Below are 24656 nucleotides of genomic sequence, written 5' to 3'. Positions count from 1 at the left end.
ATTATATTCAAATGTCAACAAAGCATATATATATATACTCATCTGAAATCACGAAAATACCTACTCGTGTATACTATGCACGCCAGACGTATAATACATAATTGTATACATGTAGGTACAGGAATGATCGGATAGTTTTACACTGTAATATAACATTTGAACTTGCAATATCTTCGATATGCACTCTGTACGCTTTAAATATATATATATATATATATGTATGATTATATGATCGGCACGCCTGTCGCGTGTTCATATTATAATGTCGTTTTGCACGCGCTCTCAAAACTTTGACCATTACACCGCGGTAGAATAGTATCGTATTATACATATACGCTGTACAGATTGCAGCAGAGACTATAGAACTCGTAATAACGACACGTCACAGCCATCGACGAAACAGCATTCCAATACATAATCAGCAGCAGAAATGTACCGGTACATACCACACTACAGAAACTGCAGTGATTGTTGATCATAATGCCGGGTGAATTTCTTTAAAGTATTTGTCGAATCAGTAGTATTCATACGTCGTCGCATAATATTATAATCATCGCCCAGTTTTCAGTAAAGATTAACGGACTCGACGCTCCAATCGGTACGTGTATTACGTTTGGTAAATCGCTCTGAAGATCTAAAGAGTACCTATATCAGCCGTATTTAGAAGTTTATAATATTTTTAGTCTTGGAGACTTTTAGTATCTTCGTATCTGCATATTACTTATTAATTTTTTTTTCTTTGAAACTTAAGCAAAATAATATAATTTTAGAATAAAAAAATCTAAATATTTCAACATTTTATTTTGCTTATTTAACGTTTTTAATTTTTCTAGTATACATTTTATACGTTATCTAACATTTAACTATTGTTTTCTAAAATATTTTTAAAAAAATTTTTTTATAAATATTATTTAAAAATTGAAAATTATATATTTTACATAAATATTTTAAACAAATAATGTGCTGCATTTATATGCAACATGAAATAGAAAAAATTACATTTAATTTTGTAAAAGTTTAATGAAATTTATTATAAAAATTAATAAATATAAAATTCTAATAAACTATTAAATAATAAAGAAACATCTAATAATTTAAAACAAATGTAATTAAGTACCACTTTATAAAAAACCAAATCATTTTTTAGTTAAATAAATGGAAATGGAAACTTGTATTACATTTTTAACTTGAGACACGAATATTATAAAATGGATTTTATACGATGAAATCAATAATACATATTGGTGAATTTGATGAATTATATAAAAAAAATTGTAGTTACTTTAAAAGCTTATAAAAAGATAATATCATGAACCTATTAACGACTCACTAGGAACTTTATTTATTATTAAAATTGTAAGCTTTTTACCTATCCAAAAAATAATAATAGTAACTTACATAAATCAATAAAACTATGAAAAATGTCGACTATAATTAGCACAAAAAGGATCTAAATATTTTTACAATAAATTATATCATTTTTAGTAAATTAAATGCTTATTCAAATGAGTAGATTTTCTATGAATATTCGATGAAAATTGTAAGTCCACGCAATAATTAATTTTTAATTACAACAAAAAATTAAAATTGATTTTATGGAAAATTAGTTATGTGTAAAAATTGATCCACTAAGAATTAATAAATAGATCCCTTGTATCAATATGAAGTGATTAGGGAAGTTTAGAAACCACATTTTTAAAACGATACTAAAATAAAACAAACATTCCGGGTGTATATAAACCTAGTACTAAACTTCTATAATTATGACATAATTGTATGATTACGGTCTACGACGCATTCACGCGTACTCACTCAGGTGGTTCGTCGGCGTTGCTCGTCTGTCGTAGTTTTTCTTTAGCAGGCTGTCTAGTATCTGGAGATGATTCATTTTTGCACCGTACCTGCGAACAGCACAAAACAACGATCTATCAAATCAAAGGTGTTTACAAAATAAATTTGTGATCAATAATTTTAAATTTATATTTATTTCGATAAAACTGTTTATGCGGTGATAACCGTTAATTACCGGATGGAGCACCGGAACTTTCGATTTAAAAAATAGATTTTCTCAGTAGTAATTAAGATAAGAATCTTAAGTATCTAACTAAATATTATTAGTTCAAAGACAACATGCCATTTAGTAAACACAGAACAGTGGAGTGGTGAACAACGTGCTTATGCAATAAAATAATTTTATAAAAATAATGACAGTTATGTGGCCGCACAGGGTTCATTTTGTTTTAATTTTAATTTCAAACGCCAAGGTGTTAAGGCTATTAAAATATGGATAATCAACTACGAAGAAACGATTTCAGTATTAAAAAAGAAGCATGCACAGAAATAAAAACCTTTCGTGCGCCTGAAAACATCGTTACTGTTAAGGCCACTCTTATAAACATGCGTTATCGTTAAATTTATTTCAGTATAAGCCTACGTCGGATTTTGTACAGCGACTTAAACTTTCACGCATATAAGGTATAAATAGTTAAAGAATGAAAATCTGCAGATCTCTGTAATCGAACAACTTTTTATCGAGTAATGCTAACCCGAATTGGTGATAACGAAAACTTTATTCGAAATCTTTGAATGTCTGATGGAGTACATTTTCAGCTTGATGGTTTTGTGCAATTTCAGATTATGGGGCATCGTTGGCCCGTATTTTTATGTGGACGAAAATGGACGGCCAACAACTGATACTTAAAATCGTTATGTCTATATCAATGATCAATTATATTTTGTTCGACGAACTTACAAAGTTTCCTCAAAATGATAACTTTTGGTTCAAACAAGATGGCGTGAACATCTCACACAGCCCGAATATCAACGAATACAATTCATTATTCAATAGTAAACTCAAAATAAAGTGTGTATATTCAGTACATTATTTCAATACATTTAAATAGTTATATAGCATATTATGGCGTAGGTGTACATAGGATATACATTCCCAGGAAGAAGGAGGAGGTTAAAGGATAAAAAATATACATAACATGTTTTTTTCCTTTTTACGCCGGATAGTACATTTAACATTAACAGAAAAATACCAGGTAAATTCCCATAATAGGTATATTATTAATAACGTCATGCCTCGATACATCATTGATAAAACTCGTATATATACTAGTAAAGCACCAAATATTAGACAGAAGATAGTCACAGTTCTAGATTACCTATTAACCCTTTTTGTAAGACTATTGCTCGTTGAGTATTAACTGGCTATTAACCCTTTTCGTCCTGGACTTTGCCACAGCTACATCGCCACAAGTACTTAGTCATTCCCAGTACTAGTAACTTTTACATAGCAGTTAGCTATTCTTATTTGATTTATTGTTTCAACGTATTAATAAATTATTTTTACTTATTTATACTTCAAAGGTTCAAAGTTAGGTTAGGTTACAAATGTTCTGTCTATCCATCACTTATCTTCTCGCAATCATTTCAAGCCAACCAGGAACGTGCTACGTCGCTTAAATAAATAATGTTGAAAAGGTCACAATGTCCTGCACAGTGATCGCTACAGGTTTTCGAAAATCGCATTATTTTCAAAAATAGTGATATTCATTGACCACCTCGATCACTTGATATATTAACATGTACATATTTTGTGGAGCTATTTAAAAGGTAAAGTCAATGCACAGAAATTTCAAAATATTTATGAACTAAAAAATAAAATTAAAGAAGAAACTGTAAAGAAATTATAAGATAATAAACGAAATAAGGTTGATGAGTGCTCGAGAAAATATGATCATCATCTTGAGGACATAATTAAAAAAAAATGGCCAATTTATGTACTATATTATAATAAATTAATAATATAATATTAGTTTTTATTTTATAATTCAATTTTAAAAATCGATCGTTTTATTATTGTCTTATCCTGTACTATACAGATTGATGATAATATAATCAATATTGTTGATATTTATTATAATTACAATCATTGAATCGTGTGACATAAATTATAAAATATTTTTGTGAGATAACCAAATCCGTTAGTTGACGTAGCACTATTTCTACGACTTTAAATTGGTAAAAATTTAAAATAAATCTTACTCCAAAATGATATTCTCTTCCCTTTCCTAAACAAACATGTACAATTATTATCTTAAAACTTGCAAGACTCATACACATTAAAAAAAAATATCTTTTTAAATAATATAATAATATAATACAGAACGATCGTCGTCAATGGTGGTGTCATCAGTTTTAAAACCCCGACGGGGAATTTAAAACCATGTTCGGACCATAAAGTTATCATGAAAACGCACACACGAGCTTATCTACACTAACACACACGCCTTATTAATATAACTCGTGAACACACGGCGTTTCATGTATGCAATTTAACGGCATATGCGCTCCGGAGTGTACAATATTATTATTATTATTATTTTATGTTTGTGCGTGCGCCATGTATAATATTATCGTACGTAGCAAAAATTTGTTCTTTGGCAAAACATCTCGCGTATTTTTAAGAACGTAAAATGACGTTATTATATTTATTATGGAACCACGAAATTTAATTTGTTCAACGTCGTTTAACTTTCCGAGGATACGTTCCTTCTACTTATCTGGTAGGTAAGAGGTTATGCGTACACAATATTGTAATATCATACAATATACAGTGTATAATAATATTATTTAGTATAGGTATGACACAATAATATAATATTATTACATAATACTATATAATCGCAGTACTGCTGAGGGTATAGTAATATATGTTTACATTATAACAAATTAATTTTTTTGCAAATACGATTCCACATGATCTCAACGGCCAAAAAATTATTGGTGTATGTTTTTTAATGTATTGGAAATGATTACGTGGGTGACACTAATTTACAAAAGTACGTATACGTTTAAAATTACAAATAAATATTAAAAATAATGTGATTATTATATTTCGACCCTTATGATCCGAGATTATTTTTCGACAATTAAAAATTAATCTTTACAACGCATGTCTATCTACGAGTATATTCTATATTGTTATATTTAGAAATATTTAGTGATTTCTATAGTTTTGTAGTTATGTATTGACGAAATGTTTATAGTTTTATTTTTATAAATTAATAATTATATATTTATGTAAATCATAAATTAACATTTAAAAGGAGGGGCGAGAATAATATTAGCACTACAGCCTGAAAATTCTAAATAGCAACTGCAGCAGTTCGGAAAATATTAGGTAAACGCGAGCGATTATTATTAGTTTGGAAAATGTCAAACGGCTCTGAATTGTATACCATGGCCGAGTATGACATTATTATTAATATTTATTTGTTTTCCCAATGGACATAATAATTATATTACTGTAACAGTTTAAGATAATAGTGTATAATATATTCTTGTTGACGCCTACGCTAAGGAATATTATTATAAATACGTACAATTTCGTTTACGGTTTAACAAAAACTTGTTCTGCAAAGCTGCAACGAGCGTATACAAATGACGCTACAGAATTTAGCTTAACGTTGTTTACTTATGTTATGCTAGTAAATAAAAAACTAAAACTTAAGTGTTTCTATTCGTGACATTTTCAAAAAATTTAATTATAACGTTGATTTCGAGTTTTTAGGCGAATCCCATCTGATAATCGTCTATATTCCACAAGTCATACAAATAAAATTATTTCTGTTTTTCACTTAAGTGGCCGACCTTTGAATTTGGTTTCTTCTCTGCAGAGTGTTTATTTAAGAACTTTGAAGCTTCCTGTGTTTGTATTGCACAAAAAGATGTCAACCACGTAAATAATTGGATTAAAAAGAAACAAAAAAAAGACCATCTTGATAAAAACGAATATTGTCCTCTTTATATCACCCAGTGACATACTGTCTTTCTCCAAATTTCTTTCTAATCATGTTTACTGCGAACTAAATGGATAAATATATATATATATATATATTTTTTTTTTTATTAGATTTTTCATGTAACACTTTTAAAATAATTATTGTTTACAATTGGACGTAAACACTTAAACTAAAATACATGAACAAATATTGATTGATCGAAGAAAAATGTGTCCTTCTAAGTTTTCTGATATATTTAATACACTTTATATCTAACTCTTTTTTTTAAAACTAAATTAAATTAACTTAAATTTTTACTTAAATGTTAAAAAAAAAATTGTATCTGTATCTATAAAGTTTCGTGTCATGATAACATTACACGTTTAAAGATAACAATAATACCCTGTATATTATATTTAAAAAAAATATGATAAATCTTTGTCCTTAGCTTTTTATTTATTATCATCATATTATGTTATAAATGATATACCTATATATATATACGTTATCCATAATTTTGGGTTCTTTACTTTCGTGGTGACTCTCCGACGTCGTATTCTATTTACGCATAACGTATAAAATATTGGGTATCTGACCTTGTACATATTATATTATTGTTTTGCTTTATATAATTTTCAAGTTTTGATATATACCTACGTGAAATATTTAATATCATAAAAGCTATTTTAAAATTATTATTTTTGTGTTTGCAGTTTTATATCATTTATTTTATAGAATATTGAGTTCAACTAAAAGAATATTATTTTATTTAAATAATAATAATATTATACCTACAAACGATAATTAATAAATACATGCAAAAACTCGTCTAATTGGACTATTAATAGTGTAAAGTCAATGTAAATTTTTCACTTAAGTATAAATATAATGTTTATTTCGTTTTTTTTTTAATATATTTTATTTTATTTTATTTTTTTTTGTTTACTGTACACAAACTTATTTTATATATTTATCGGACCATACATTTCTTAGTTGTATATCGTATGGTATATTCTGCACAATAATAATAAATGTACGCATTTTATCACTCAATTATGAATAAATAAATAATATTATATATTTTATATCCACGAAGTTTGATAATGATTTAAGAATCTAGATTCTGATGTAACCCGACAAAAAACTGCCTTTGCCGGAAATCTAGGAGAAGAACTCATAAAATATAGCCTTGACCTGTGTTCTTGACATAGGTCCTTGGGTGAATTAATGGCACGGATCCTTGTGTCGAGCTTTTAAGGGTCCATAGACAAATTCAAAATGGCGGTCATCTTGGCTGGGATACCATACATAGAAGATCGGACCGATTTATAATCATACATTTCGATTTTGTTTTGCCCATGAGTTATCGTGATTCTAAAGACGAAAAATCTAATATAATCCATTATGGATCCAATGCACTATAAAATAATGAAATACTCAAACACGTTTACCTGTACTTGCCTTTAATATGTCAATATAAAATAAATCTATTATAAATACAACACAATCATAAGTATATCATATGTTTATATGTACGTAATATTATAATAATATTAATAGTTGAGTTTTAAATAACTATCTTATTAAATACAAACTTATTTACATGTTATGTTCATCATATTCATAAAAACAACTATAATATTGATTTAATAATATTTATATATTGAAAATATTTCAGAGTATTTATAAGCATCAGAAATAACAACAGTTTTTCAATAAGTTTCAAATTAAATTTTAATTAGTTTTATAAAGAAAAAATATAAAGAAATTCTGATGATTAATCTACTATATATAAATAAGAAAATTCTACTACTAACTTAATTTGTACAATAATATTATGAAAAAAAAAATTAAAAAATAATAATAATATCGTTATATTTTAGTTTGTATTATTATTCTAGAAAGCATCTACACCATAGTTGGATTAAAGGTTGAGCAGAGAGATTTCTCGGAGAGTTTTAAAAAAGGTCAAAATATTTAATATTTTTTTTTTTTTAATATCCAAAATAAATGTTTGGAAAAAAATGATTAACAATAATTTAGGTATTAAATGATTTTTTGAATATTCGTAAAATGCAACAAAAACGCTTTTTGTTTATATAATATACACTATACAGTCGTACGTAATACGTAAAAATAATTACACATTATTTGTATCATCGTTAAAATTTACCTATGATATAAGATTTTTGACCAAATTAAACATAATATTAATATATTATACATATGCTAATAGAATTTGATTATTAATTAAATTGACAATTTTTTGAATTTAAAAAATAATTAAATACAATGAAACAGTCGTAAGATTTTGAATTTTTCTTTTATTTTGTGCATGAAAAAATACTTATTATAAATTATCATATTTATCATTTATTCTTCTTCTAATTGCAGTGCAGATTTCTTTCAGATTAGATAATATAAAATATTAATCAATGACAATTTCAAACTCGACTAAAGATTTTTGTATGAATTAGAAAATCGTGATAAGCTTTTTTTTTTAGTTATTATTAATTAATTTTAAATATTTAGGTATACAAAATATCACAAAATGATTTTAAGTACGATTAGTGTTATTTTCAAAAAAAATATTGGTCATCAGTCAATTATATTATTATTCCAAGGTTATTAGTTAATAGGTAATTAGGATAAAATACATAGCTGAGTGTGGTTGAGGTTTACCGTTGGGACTATGAGAGCTTTGTCATCCCTTTTCTGATTTGTTATAAATTTATTTTACCATTTCCCTCTTTCAACGCAAAGGTGGAAAATATTTTTTTTTCAGAAAGTCTTAATCCTTCAGCTACGGTTGACATAGTCTTACATATCAACGAATTGAAACAGGAAAGAATTAATTCTCTTTATACTGATTTAAAAAAATATCAAAATTTACTACCCAAGCAAAATTCTTATTTTTATAATTCTTCAATAGTATTTTAATATAATGATACAACTGTTATAAATTAATCTGTTTAAAAATAAAAATAATATTTATGAAAGTAAAATTAAAACCGATCTCTGTATCAATAAACTAAATATTGTATCAACCATACAGGAGGTTATTTAAATAATTTAAATTGTTATCTATAGAATATTTGATAGTTGCATTATTAAAAATAACCTCTATTTTCTATAAGTGTTTTTATTGACACATTTTAATGACGCTGTATAATAAATTATTATTATAATATTATAAAATTCAAGTACTTCACGGGAAGTTATAAGTATTTCGTTTCATAAATATTTTCATAAATCATTTTAACTTAAAAAGTTTGTTTATCAATGTAGGTACCTTAAAATTTAAGGATTAAATGTAATTTGTTTTTTTTTAATTAATCTATATGAAAATTTGTTAAAAATTATAATGTAAAAATTGAGTACTTTTTAATGTATACGCATCCACTTCGATGTATACTTTGACAAAATTCATTCAGACACTATAGAGTCACATAAATAAGTAATAACTTTTACGAGAAACATAAACTTAATTATGTCAATTGTTTGGTAACCCAAACTGAAAATTATAATATAACTATTTTTTCCAATAACTACAATATAAGTAATATTTTTTAAATTTCTTGTATGTATAATATTATGCTTAATGAAACCAGTATACATATCCAGTAGTAAGACAATTTATTTTTAAAATACATTTTAAATTTTCAATAACGAAAAAGCCAACTTTGTAATAAGTTTTTCCAATTGATCACTAAAAGTAAAAATATGATATGATTTTAGATTTTGAGCCGAGCAATATACGTATTAATTAGATTATAATGTTTGCTTTGTTTTTTTTTTTTGTCAGTTAACACTTTTTGGAACAATAACATTTTTTTAAATGTGGAAGGTTTCTAATATAAAAATTGATTTACTTAATACTTGAAGGGAAGGGGGAGGAATAAATTTGAAAAATTCCTAAAAGTAAATTTTAGAATCGAGTAATAAAAAAAAAATATATATTAAAGAAAAACAGGAATTTTTACGCAAATCCAAATTTTTTTCAAATGTTTAAATTATCGTTTTTTATTTATAACAATATTTTCTTTAATCCTAAATGTTTATAGTTTTTTTTTTTTTTTTTAGAAATGTCGATTAAAAATTATTCACTGGATAAAATAATTAGAAAATCATAAAAAAAATTGTTTTTTTACCTGAGATTTGAAAATATAATACAAGGTTTTTTTAACATTAATACAAAAACAATTTTACTGTTCGCCCAAATAAATGTTGTATTTATATTTGAAGTTTATATTTTTATGACATTCATTATTTACATGTAACATAATTATTTCTCCTTACAAATTGTTGATATTTAATTGTACTCCAAACAAACCAAAAAAAAATAGAAATTTTCAAAAAATGTTGATATTATTAGTTTTATTATATGATAAAATTTTAAAAGCTTTTAATTCTTTTTGAGTTATTAATTAACTAGTAATTAAATTTAGTTCTGTTCTCTATTATTTTTGATAAAAACTATTTTTTTGGTCAATATTTTAGAAAATTTATTACAAGATTCTACATAAATGTTCTTTTCTTATATTTGTATAACAATAATAATAATAATAATATGTAATCACCTTTTTTTAAAAAAAACTATTTTTTAATTAGGAATTCATATAGACTTTTTATTTTTTATCTAAATTTTGAAAATTTAATATAAGATTCTTCATAAGTAGCTTGCACTAAAATCGTAAAATCTAAAAAATCTATTCAGACAATTATTTTTCATAGACATTTTAAGTTCAAATTTGAAAAACATTACTTATTTTAACAATAAATAATAATGTTAATTGTTTTGTTATAATTTAAAAAACATTATTCATGGTTACTTAAAACTTAAAAATATATTATTATATTATGAATTTCACTATACTCAATGACATTATTGATTGAAAGATTTGTGAATCTATTTTTACTGTTTTACGATATTTACAGAAATATGTCATTATACTTTGAGTTATATAAGTTGATATAATATGCTATAAATATATATTGTTAAAATAAGTACCTAAACACTAACAATATAATTAATGCAATTTTTCGGAAAACAATTTATCAAACTACCGTAGTACTATAAGGAAAATAAATGACTTTAATAGCCTAATAGGTATATCAAAAACATTATCATGAAATATATTTAGTGATATCGCCTGACCGACTATCTCCGCTCAGAGTCGCTTTTCGTATACAATGATATATAATTGAATTCAAATTTAACACAAACATTTCAGCAGCCCACTCAACATCTAATATACAGCAGAGTGGTACCCACTTGCCTACCTTTTTTTATTTATTTACTGGAAATATAATATTTTATAATACGTAGTTTTGGTTACACTAAAATATAAAAAGGTTAGATATTAAATAAAATATATACTATAGATTTGATTAATATAACTGGGGCATTATTAACTCGATAATTAATTAAATATTATATCAACCTATAACTATTTTGATATATAATATAATGAGTTTTAGCGATGATGTTTGATTGAGTAATATTAACGATAACAATATAACATTAACAATGACAATCATAGTACAATTCGTATTACGTATAACTAGTGTGAGATATATGTATCTTAATTCATGATAATATTAGATAGACAAATCTGAGTTTATTAGATAGTATGGTTTAATGACATAACATTCAATTGAAGTTGAACATTTTATTGAATCTTCAGGGAAATATAATGTCGTTTCAATAATATTATTGGCTGTGAGAGGAGACATTTTTGGTATGAGACAGTCTTCCACTCGAGTGAAACTCGCAATAGCCTAAAAATAAAAATTTTCTCTATGTTTTTAAAATAATTCAAAACTCCGATTTTCTAAAATGTGTATTAAAACGCAACCTATGTTATATTCATTTTCAGGAGTTCGAAATGTTTGTTTTATATAAATATATATATATATTTAAATATAATTGAATATTTTTCTTCCTGTTACGTTGAATAATACGTTTTTAAGTAAATGCAATTGAGTTATGCATTCAACTGTTATACTATCGTAAAAGAAAGTATTACATTATTATGTTCGTCGTACAAAGTAAAATAGTAAATACAGTCAATTACTAAGTCTTATGTTTGTCACGTGTAATGTTGACAATTCGGTTAGCAACATAATTGTTCAATAAATATTATTAAATAATAATTATAAAATCTTTTCGCCTTTAAGTATGATATTATTTATTTTAACTTCCACTTCCAGAAAATCCGATAAATTCATATTAAATGAACGCATAACTGAAAGTCCATTATTGTTTGATAACTTTCATTTGTAATTCAATTTACAATACTATCTATGTCTTACATTTTACTGAATATTGTGCCGTTACATTTAATGTCGTTTTATTGTCATGAGTCACTACTACGCAACTGCCAATAATGGTTTAAGACATTGAAACAGATGTTTAAAAAAGTTTTTCGATACAGTAAATTAAAAGTATGATGTAGGAATATACTATATTATATTTTTTCGAAGAATATTTTTTGTTTTTTTGCTTTACAAGCCATTAAACCCTTTTACATGATTCTACCAAGCTCCACCATCCAATCCGGTCAAAATTACGTCATCCAGTCTTTTTGCCTCGTCCGAGATATCCTCCTTCGCCTTATCGAACCATCGCTGGCGAGGTCTTTCTCTTGGCCATTTTAACCGAAAAATACATTTTAATATTTAATGTGCTATTTTTCAGGTATTTAATAAATTAACCAATACATGAACCACGAACGAGGTTAATTTATAAGGGTAGGTCTTAATAAAATATTTATCATTTATAAAACGTTAATATAAGGTATAAATTAATGATAAAAGTGTTTTAGAAAGTATTGTTTTGTCCGTAACAGTAATTATAATCCATAATATTAAAAAAAAATAATTTAGGAAATAAAATGGGTGCTAAAATGCAACTGCTAACACGTTGAAGAACATGACTGCTATAGAGTGACACCGCATTTCTAATCTTTTAGCATCACTCTGTATCTCTTGAAGTTTTCGTACGAGTTTTATCAAAAGTCATATTTTTATAATCACTGAATAATAATAGAGTGTTTTTATTAAATAAATAAGACGACTGATATAGCATGGTATTGCACAACTCCCATAAAGTCGTATGACTGCTATAGTGTGTATCTTTTTTTTGCTAATAAAATCATGCAGTTACTACGTAACAGTTATTAAAAAAAAATTAATAGAATTTATTTATAGTTATATTTATATTATTGAAGATATTTCATCTTAAAAAAATAATCATAGTTACTATGATCATGAAAGTATCTAGTTTGCATATACATAATTTACTTTATAACGAAATATAGCAATATTAATATACGGTGAAACATGAGTGATACACTTTCGATTGGTTTCGGACGTCGTTTTTATTTTAAAGGTATTCAATAGTTATAAACAATTAAAACGTGTACTCGAAGCTTATAATAAATATAATTGTAATTACCACTACAGTGAACATTTATGCACGATTTATAAGAGCTTAATTCCGTATAATTAGACTCAAAACTTAACCCAAAGTTAACTAACTACAATACATCAGAAGTTAAAACATCAAACACAAGATTTTAATCTCGAACAGCCAAAAATGCGGTTTTAACGAATGTTTCGCGCATAATAGTTTATATACTATTATACAGAATGGTTGGCTAAGAAATACGCATACATACCCTCCTCCTATTTTACTTAAATAATGCATTTATTTAGATTTTAATGTTCGGTTTATTTAAATAAATTTAAACACTATAATTTTAAAATAATTATTTATGTTTTGTTTACCTACAAATTTAAGAGTAGCACGTGGTAATCAAAACACTTGGTTTCAAACGAGAATCGCTATTTTTACTGAAATTGTTTAGCAAATGATTTTTTGTGAATATATAGTGCATCTAAATCATAGTTTAGACGATTATTTTATAGAATTATTTAAATTTTTCTATAAAATATGTAGGTAATAACTTTAATGGAATTAAATTAAATATTAAATATATGCTATATATTTATATGTTTTATTCTATTAATTATTATAGTTATTTTTCTCAAAATCTTCGCACTTAAACAAAAAAAAATTATTTCATATCACTATAAGAAAATCTTCAAATTATGTAGTAAGTCAATGTATCTGTATTAATTATGGTCTTTAAATATACCTAGAAATTCTAAAAATCATAATTTACAATTATAAAAGATATTCCGGTAAACATGATTGGCAAATTACCATGTATATAGTGGATCAAGTCGGAGTGATCTATAACGGCTATAATAGTATCTAATGGTCCATTATGAATCAACGAATAGAAACTATGTAACATTTAACCAGCGGCTTTTTAAGTTATTACAATAATAGCGATTATTATATCTTCAAGGTAGTCGTGGCGCTTTTTTCCCGCGATGGTAATAATAATATAAAGCGAAACCGTCCAACTCGGGATGAGTATAATGTAAAAAAAAGAAAAATGTTTAAACACAAAATAGCCTTGACTGCAACCTCTTCCCCCACCTGAAGCAGCACACGTTAGTACAGAAAAGGCGTGGCCCGTCCATTATATATGTTATGTTTTTAATATCTATGGAAATTCCGGAGATATTATGTATGACGCGCTCTAAAGGGATCGACTCCCGGTCAGTCACCGCATTTAACCCCAAGACCAAGAAATAATACGACAATACCTTGATGGTGGGCAGTACAATTAGTATAATTTGGAGATTGTATTGACCACACACGCGTGATGGGAGTGGCTGAGTTGTAAAAAATAAAAAAATAAATACAGGAAAAAACGTCACACAAACAAAAACGGTAGGTATACGTTACGCATACATACAATAGAATATTTTCGTCCACGCAAACAATATTTGTATAACATAATTAGCGTATTTACGACTATACAAGGTCATATACCAAGCAATTTTTTCTACATTTTTTCTCTTTTATATTGCATGCATTCAAGTTCTGATTTTAAGAATTGTTAAGTTCACTTTTACACCATTTTTTTTTTTTCAAACACTTACATTTTTCATTGTATTCATAATTATTACCTAACTTTGTTTTTCAAATGAGAAACGCCATTTTTTTATTATAAATTTTAAAAAGCCGTTTTTAAAGATACAATAATATGGTAGCTAAATTGATTTTTATAACTCTAAAAGGAAAATAAAATTAATATATTAGAATATTATATAAGTAAAAAAAACAAATAATAGTATAATAAACTGAATATATAAGTTAGTTTAATACTAGATTGAATATTACATTTATTAAATATTTGATGTATAGTCTTAAACACTAATAATGAATATTAATTAACATAACATACAGTAATAACTCAAAAACTAATACAGATTCAAATTATGATTTATAGGGGCAATAAAATGTTCATAAAATACATATATTTATAATGATTTACAATAAAATTAAGTCAAATTTGAAAAAATATGTTTGTTTCATTAAAAGACTATCCTTAAGTTGTACAACTAATTTATATATCTGAAAATATAGTTTTTAAGTACATATTTATATCTAATATTTAAAAAAAATATAACTTGAATAAATACATAATCAAATGTTGAAAGTCGGGGTTAAATACCCGGTGAATCACCGTAGATACATGGTAAATAAAATATGTAACAAAGTATGCAAATATGCTTAAATTTATTAACTATGAATATTATCTATTATGTACAGTATACGCATAATTTGTATATTTTTTAATACTCACTCACAGTAAAAAGCAGTTAACGTATGGCCAGTTTTTAAATTAATTTTAATTATACGCGTATATATCAAAAAAGTAAAAATAGCTCCGACCACATACGATCACGTATGTATTATAATAATGATATTCTTATTACAATATAATTATTAGCAGACATTTTTTTTTAAATTTGAGGGGAGTGCATTTCTGACCACCAAATTGTTTTTACCGATATTAAAACCAAAGCACGTTTAATAAAATAAATAATACTTAATGATATAAATGATTTACAATGTAAATGTAAATATCGTGTTATTATTATGATGTAATATAATATTAAAACCTTAAAGATAATACAGTATAATATAATTGAGTTCTAAACACCGGTCTATTGTGTAATATCAGCATATCACTACAACAATTTAAATGAAAAATAATACGATGCATATTATCTCAATTTTTTTTTTATTATTATTAACTTTTTAAAATATATGTAACTATTATGTTTGTTTTTAATATTTATTATGCAACAACTACTGCAGTTTATATATAGTTAGATATATTATTGTCGTATATTTCAAGAAGCTCCATCGTCACGGAATCTTACAGTTTACACTCTATCCCAATAACAATAATCTGTAGCCTCTCACTGCTGTCCAATGTCTTCGATGTCTTATTGTTCACATTAACGACCAATTTACTTGATTATCACACAATAAAAACATAGCTCGCTCACTAGATAACCGTTTTAGCCTCTTATTAACCTCTAAAACTATAAAACTACCTAATAAAATATTAATTCACAAACTACTACTAAGATCCATCTGGAAATGTGGCATCTAGCTTTGGGGCGCAACAAAATCTCCAATACTAATCGTTTCAAATAATTCAATTAAAAAATACTCGTAAAGGCTCCATTAAAAAATATCGTATTAAAAATATCAACTGTCACTGAATTAGTCAAATTACATTGTAAGTGCGTCAATATCTGACACACTCACAATCCAAACCCTTTTATTACCCAAATCCCATTTGCAACCATTCCAGGCAATCCTCAAAAGAGACTATGAATATACAATGGTGTTATGACCTGCTAACATAAATTGAAAAAAAAATGTAAAATTGTGTAAATAAAGTGTAAATATACTATCTCTTGACAAAGTATCTCCACGGAGATTCCTCTTAAATCTGCTATTCTTGTGCTGTATATTGTATCAATTAAGTTTTTTTTTCAAACTATAACAGATTGCTAAATAAAGTATTATTATGTAAAAAAAAAATATATATACATCTAGAGGCTTTAGCACTATACACTCAAGTCATAGATATTATTGTTTAGTCGAAGTTTTAGTGAGTGTTATGGTATACAGCTGAATATTTATATACGATTTTGGACAGTAGATAGTATGTACTTAAATATAATCTTACATTTTTATAGTTTAAACATTGTGTGTGAAAAGAGTAAGCAAATCATATGGCATCATTGATGATAAGGACAGTTATTTCGAAAACGAATGTGACACGTACGGGTTTGTAGTGTATCTACCTACTATGTTTAAAAACTAAAAAATACATTGATCCAAATATTTGTAGATGCTATATAGTATATTACGTAGGTACCTACTAAATAATATATACATATCATTTCCATGTAAACGTAAATAATATAGAAGAATATTTATTTTACGTTTTAGTAAAAGTATAAATATTATAATACAAGAGTAAAAACTCTAGTCTTCTAAGTGTTAAATAATCATTAATAAATGACAATAGCTACCTAGGTATTTGTTTAATTATGTAAACATTACAATTAACTTGTTAATTATAATAATAATTAATTATTATTTTTATAATGTATAATGTTACTATACATAGCATTTTTTTTTATGATAGTGCTTTGGAATATCTTTAAATTAAAATTAACGAGATGTCCTCAAAGAAATAAAAGAAAAAATAATAAAAAAAATCTCCGAGAGGCGTCGCATGAAATGTAACATGCCCATGTAAGTTTTTCAAACTGTACCTTTCATATTTCGAAAGACATGAAACCTTACCGAAATAACGAAGCATTAGTATTCGCTATTATAAGAGAAATCACTTTGTGTATATTTATATAGTACGATATGAGTTTCTCAGTTTCGGAGCAGCCGCTTAGACAAACATTGACGCAACGCAGTGCAAATATAAGAGACAATAAATTATGAGCCGTTGATATTAGAGCGTATATATGATTCGCCATATTTGTTAATTATTACTACTTTGTACACTACATTTAAAATTAATTGCTCTATTCAACTTGTACTCGCCGGTTTGATATTTCATGTTATGCATTCGCTTTTGAGTCGTTCGCATCGCGTGTATTCGTTAACGCTGCCTTAAAAAATTATCACCATTGTAAAAAAAAATATATATAATTTATATATATACGAGTATATACATAATATTAAAACTATAATTCAACAGATCAAAACATAAATATTTTAAATATTATAAGCATAATTGATAAGTATACAAGGTGATTTTCTAAGCATGCTTACTCCAATTTCTTATTTAATACTGCAATACTGCATTTATTAAAATTCTGTTTTTTCAAATAACACCTTTCTCGCTCCCTTTCTTCAGTAAACTTTTAATACATTTTTCGAAAATGTTGACGTATAAACATAAAATTTTAACGTGTTGTTTTTTAGTTATTTAATTTTGTGTGCTAAAGATCAAAGTTTCATTATAATTGATTGGGAATATCTGGAGGCAATGGAAATTTAAAAAATTTAGTAATTGATATTAATTTATCAATATTTATAACTTATACAAATGGTTCATGCATAATAAATACTGGAATATTACATATATTTTTTATTTTTGTAAAACAATTTTTAAGGACTTTTATCCTTAATATAAATATTTTAATAATTATAGAATAATAAATAAGATCTCGTTTCTATTTTGGACATCAACAATTTCAAATAATTATTTACTGTAATATGAAAGTAAAAATGGGATTTATCATTTCAAATACCCACAAAACTTTGTATCGCCTAAGGGCACTTCTAAGTAATAAAAAACAAACACAAACATGTGAAAATATGACCTTTAGGTATGTTTCAAAGGATTAAAATTCAGAATTTCAATAAATTTATTATTGAATGAAAAAATGCTAGTTAAAATGCTTGATAATATTCAACATTATATTAAAAATTATAATCACATACTTTTAACTTTTTTTTTGCTGCAGCTGTTTGTTAAAATAATATTTTATTTACATAATTAATCCATATTTTTTATGGCTCGATTACATTGACCGTTTACTAAAATTGTTTAAAATAATTTACAACTGTCAAACGAATATAGCTATATAGGCATACCTACTTTTAAGACAAATGGATGTAACTGTTTGGACATAGCCGTTTGGACGTAGGGAAAATTGGACGTTAAAAAAAATATATATATAAATTATTAATTAAAATTAATAAGCCATTTATATTTATTAACATAAGTCAAAAATGAATATAAAATATTTAAATGTATAAATTTTTCATTATATAAACTATTAAAATTAAAAATATATCTAAATCAAATGTTGTATTATAATAGGTATGCCGACAGTTAAAATATAATATTAAAAAAAGTTATTTATATTAATTATATTTATTTTAGTAGGTAGGTACGTAAAAATACGTTTAAAAACCATTTTAATTATTTCTTATAAATATCAGTTATCTTATCATTTATTGTTCCTATATTAATCATCAAAACTGAAATTTATCACTTGTATTCAAAAAATAAAATTTTTTGTTTGTACTTTTTTTATATTTTTAACTTATTTTTGCAAATTTTTATGACATTAAAATTCTAGCTCTATAGTAATCAGCGTTATCACTAACGAATAATCTCCAAATGTTCCTATAACCAAATAACCAAAAAGAAAATATGTTCTGAATGGCTTTTCATTACTGGATATTTACGAAAGACCTCTCAGGTGGGAACATTTCCCAACGTATGGCAGTAATGGTCATAAATACTTTCGGAGTGCTCTTTTTTTTCGTATTTTAAAGCCACGTTTTCGGACACAATATATAGAAAAATAAGAAAAAATAACACTTTGTCGTAAAACCGGTCGATTCTTCGATTCACTCGAAACTTAAAAGGGAGAAAAAAAAGTGCTAGCAATTTTCATAGCCTGTATAATAATATAGTGGCCCCAACAGCAACCGCGATTGTTATAAATTTGCGCACAACTCGTGAAACGAACATCAGCCACAGCATATGTATGGTATAGCTCCGGTGAGAAACTTGAGGTGTGCGCGTATATATATATATATATATATATATATTGTTTAAAACGGAGTTTGGTGATGGCGTGTTGTGTCGCTAGAAATACGAATGCACCGCAGTCATGTAGTTTCCGGTCGGGTTGTCAAAACGTACGAAAAACGTCTTAGAGACTTTTGTGCACGACCTCCTTCTCTCTCTCTCTCTCTCTCTCTCTCTCTCTCTCACTCACACACACACACACACACACAAACACACACTCACTCTCTCTTTGTATGTCCGTCGATTTTAACTTTTATTTTTGTGGAAAACGCCAAACGTCCGTCCTATAATGTAATGGCATACGCATACTGCGTTAAAAGAAATTTTTTTTTTGTAAACACATACTTTTACACGGATCAAACGTTTTAATACAGTGGTTTTTCTGCATCGAGTTTTTCTTCTAAGCTGTTCTGTTTTGTTTGATTTTCGTACGACAAAACGCCATCACTCTAAACAATTAATTATATTACAATATTCTGAATCTATGAAATACGACGGTCATTGAAATAATTATACGCGTCTTGAGTTGAATGGTGATTTCGCGAAATCAACGTAATGAAACATCAAAGATATTAATATAAATTATGTCATTTTAAGAAAAAAAATATAGTCCACGGGTAGGTATATTATATTGTATAGCTTTTTTGACAGTATTTAAACTTGTTTAAAGCTTAAACACGGTTTTTGAAAAGCAATTTCGGAGCTTATAACTAATTACCGTAAAAGTTAAGGAAAAATAAATTAGGGTTAATAACATTTTTATTTTTTGTGTTCATAGTTATTTTTTACGTAAGTTTGGTATCTTTAATATGAAAACTCGATTACAAAAAAAACCGTCCACGAATTCACTTACTATATTATAATTAATCACGAATTAAATAAAAAGTTAAAACAAGATACGAAACCTGTAAAAGGTTACCGTGCAGTGTTGGACATATTTTTAGGGATAAAAAAATTATTGTATGAAAAAGAAAACGTCAATAGGTAAAATTATAAGACACAAACTGTTCCTAAAAAATAACTAAAAGACTTGTATTAATTTATATAAACAATATTGTCGTGTAAAAATATTTTAGACCACCGCTGGAACAATATAGATATTCACATATTTTATTATTATGTTAATTATGTTAAAAATGTATTTTTCAGATCACGAATATTAGTCAAATAATAATATAATATGTCAAGTATGATCATATTTTACGACTCATTTATGCGTATATATCATACAAAATTACAGTTTATAAATCCACAATACGGTCGTATAAATGTCGCTGTCCGCGATAGACCGAATAATAACCAATTTACAATAATATAATATACGATGCTTGACAAACTTTAAGTAACGCAAAATGTATTCCTAATGGTTTCGAGAGACTATGGTGTGTTTGTTCAATTATTTTTATAAATTCGAGCGATTCTAGTAAAAATTATTTCCCGTAAAGTGGCAATTATAATTATCACAATGAAAATAACCTAGTTAAAATTGGTGAAATTTACTGCGCGGCACTAAATAAGTGCCCTGCAATAAACACTATTGTGCCAAAATTTTTGCAATTAATTTCAACAGCTTATTTCTCATACACCGCAACCGGGCCAAATACAAGTAGTAAACTGCCAAAATATAAAAAAATAATCTTCAAACCGAAATTAAATTGTTGGCCAACATGATATTATATATTTCTATACTGCGCCATCTACCTTATACAGTAAATAGGGTGATTCATCAAGCATGTTCGCTCCATTTTTTCCCTTTAATAACGTATTTATTAAAATCTGATTTTTTGTAGTATTTAAGTATCATTAAAACCATATTTTTAAATAATTAGATTTGTATGAAATTTAAATAGTGTCCTTATTCGGTATAATCATTTCTTTTCCAACCCTTAACCACCCTTTATTACTATAAATTATTAAGCACATTTATTGTTTTTTTTTTTAATGTTTATGTATATAAATCGAAATTTAAACGAAGCAATTTCTAAATTACTAAACTTTATTATTTGAAAATCGTATTAATTACTATTTACATAAAATTGGAGTTTTATAGTCGGAAAAACTGTCCGATTATAATAAGTATACCAGACTGAATATCATTTTATTTCCCATTTACTGAGTTCTGATAGTACATAGGTACTATCTGTATTGTATAAGTGTTTATAATAATATTATATTTTCTATTATGTTTATTTAACTTTGAAGTGCGGGACTGTTTTGGGCATAATATTATACTTATCTCGTGCAAAATAAAAAAATATTGAAATATTTTCGTCAGACTTAATACAGAAAAAAAATCCTTCCGAACCATTTTTTATGCAATTTATAAAATTGTTTTAACTGCATTGAACTATAGAAGGGGATGGAATCATTTCGATGAAATTTACGAACTATTTTAATCATGTTCATTTTATATGGATAAGTTCTTCGAAACATTACGATCCTACAAAGTAAAAAAACTATATAAATTTAAGTAATTACTTTCCACTATAAGCAATAAAGTCGCTCTATATTCAACTACTTCTGGTGAATTAGTTACCCATATACGTATTTATTTTATTCAAGTTATGTTTAATTTATTTTATACAGATGGATATGAGCGTATAATATATTATTGAGATGTCAAACAAAATGATTTCGTTCGCAGAAAAGTACCAAAGTACAACGGAAGTGAGTTTGATTTATCGAATCGCATAGACAAAGACTAAACACACGCGCAGTACGAATTTTATGAGTACAAATGCGCTTAATATTTATAATGTTGGGCCGTTTATTCGAAGTCGTTTTCAGACATGTATAAATCATTCAATTCTAACTAAATATTATAGACACCTAGCTGTAGCGTGTCCGGGTAAATATAATATACCTATTATGAATGAGTACACGTACACGGAATAAAACACACACGTAAACCGTGTAGATTATACCAGACGTAATTGATTTAAATTATGTATGTATGATATACATATAAATATAATATATTATCTACGCATATATGTTGTGTTATGTTTAGGTAAATCGTGGGATGATATATATGTAATATAATAGGAATAGATCTTAAATTAATATATAAAAAAAAAAAAAAATAGTCAACTAAAAATAATTTATTTCTAAACATGACGTGTTGTTCCTCATGTTAACTTATGATATACAAATGCAAAAATATAAATCTGTTTTTTTTTTATTTCTTAGTTTCTTACATAATAAAATATAACAATACCGTATACGGTAAAATTAATATTACCTATTTTACTTATCTACTTTACTTATAAGTCAATAGTGTATTGCTATTTTAATGAAAATAGATTCACCCGAGTGTCTTTTCAATGCCTATAAAAATCTAAATCACCACAAGACATAAAAAATTGTGGATTTTGAGGCACGATTAACAATAGTGTGTTTAATAAATTGCATGCAATAAGTTTAGTGCGTATCGCATTCAACAAACGCAAAATAGGTTTTCATTCATGTCAAGTGAGCGAAATCGTCTTCAGCTTGTGTTGTAAGCAAGCATACAGTGTCCCGCGAGGATTTACCCATTGCAATATCTCCTGAAATAATGAATATACAGTAGAACTTCGATTAACCGTCACTCTCTGTTATCCGTCATCGGTCATCGCCGAAAAAAAAAATAATTAGGCGATTAGACGATTGTGATAAACTCGTCGTGGTGCCATACATTATAATAAGTGTGGTATGTACGAGATGTTTATAATTTATATGTGTTATAATAATTAATTTATATGTTATATTTTTTTTATATGTATTATTTTTAAAGTACACACACGTAAAAAATATAATAAATGTGTGTATATGTATGTACACGTTTTTTTTTGCAAAATTTCCGTTAATCGAAGTTCTACTGTATCATAATTCTGTTTTTTTTTTTATAAATAAGACTCAAAGGGTCAAGGAATATAAGTATTTAAAATTTTAATTTAATTGAATTTTTTAGAAAAAAGTTAAAAATTAATTAAATTATTTAAAAAAAAATCGAAGACAGCCATTTTGTAGTATTTATTTTTCTAAAAATGTTGCCATTTCAACATTTTATTTTCATTAACATCGTGATTTTAGAATTTTTTTAGTTTTGAGAATAGTTTTGTATTAGTTAATGCCATAATCCATAATCATAGGTTAGAATTATAATTTTTTATCGTTTTCCGATAAGATTTAATACATTTCTATAAATCTTATCCAATAAATTCTACAAAATGGCTATTTTCGATTTTTTTGAAATTAATTAAATAAAAAATGATTTTTTAACTCTTTTACCAAAACATTGAATTAAATTAAAATATGAAATACTTGTAGTCCTTGTCCCCGAGAGTCTTATAAAAAAAAAAACAGAGATATGATATCTACATTACTTTGGAAGATATCGCAAAGGGTAAATCCTCGCGGGATACCCTGTGTATAATATGCATACTGTAGGTAAACTATTTTATATATTATGTGCTCAATAATACGAAACTATATTTCGTAATAAATTATCGTTATTTACTCAGCTATGGTAGATTATCTAGTCAGCGTTCGCCAAATCATTTTTCATTAAAAGCGAAATCCGCATCCTCGTCGAAAGCAATATCCCGTATTTTACGTCATAGTATCTAATTTCTATGTTATATAACAAAACAAAGAACCCAAAACCCGACAACGAATATAGTTTCGACATCGGTTCATTGGTACCAGCTGAGATAATAATAACGATGATCCGTACTCGGCTTGATGCTGCGGCGTCCGGGACTTGGTAATGACGTGTAAAACATACGCTATGTATATTATATACGGAATAATATAATATAATATCTTTAGCTAATGCTAATGGTATCTGATGAATATTTGACAG

General features: G+C 26.2%; 1 protein-coding gene across 1 annotated transcript in view; it reads right to left on the bottom strand.

Moving 5' to 3' along the window:
- Positions 1-24656, bottom strand: part of LOC132931838 (glycine receptor subunit alpha-2-like) — a 215438-nt gene that overhangs the window by 136300 nt on the left and 54482 nt on the right. The window contains exon 2 of the mRNA XM_060997877.1: positions 1813-1901. Coding sequence (XP_060853860.1) covers positions 1813-1901 — 89 coding nt within the window. The remainder of the gene's footprint in view (positions 1-1812; positions 1902-24656) is intronic.

The sequence above is a fragment of the Rhopalosiphum padi genome, chromosome 1 (assembly GCF_020882245.1).
Source record: "Rhopalosiphum padi isolate XX-2018 chromosome 1, ASM2088224v1, whole genome shotgun sequence".
Taxonomy (NCBI): domain Eukaryota; kingdom Metazoa; phylum Arthropoda; class Insecta; order Hemiptera; family Aphididae; genus Rhopalosiphum; species Rhopalosiphum padi.
The sequence above is the reverse complement of the archived record's forward strand: the minus strand, read 5'-3'. Positions and strand labels throughout refer to the sequence as shown.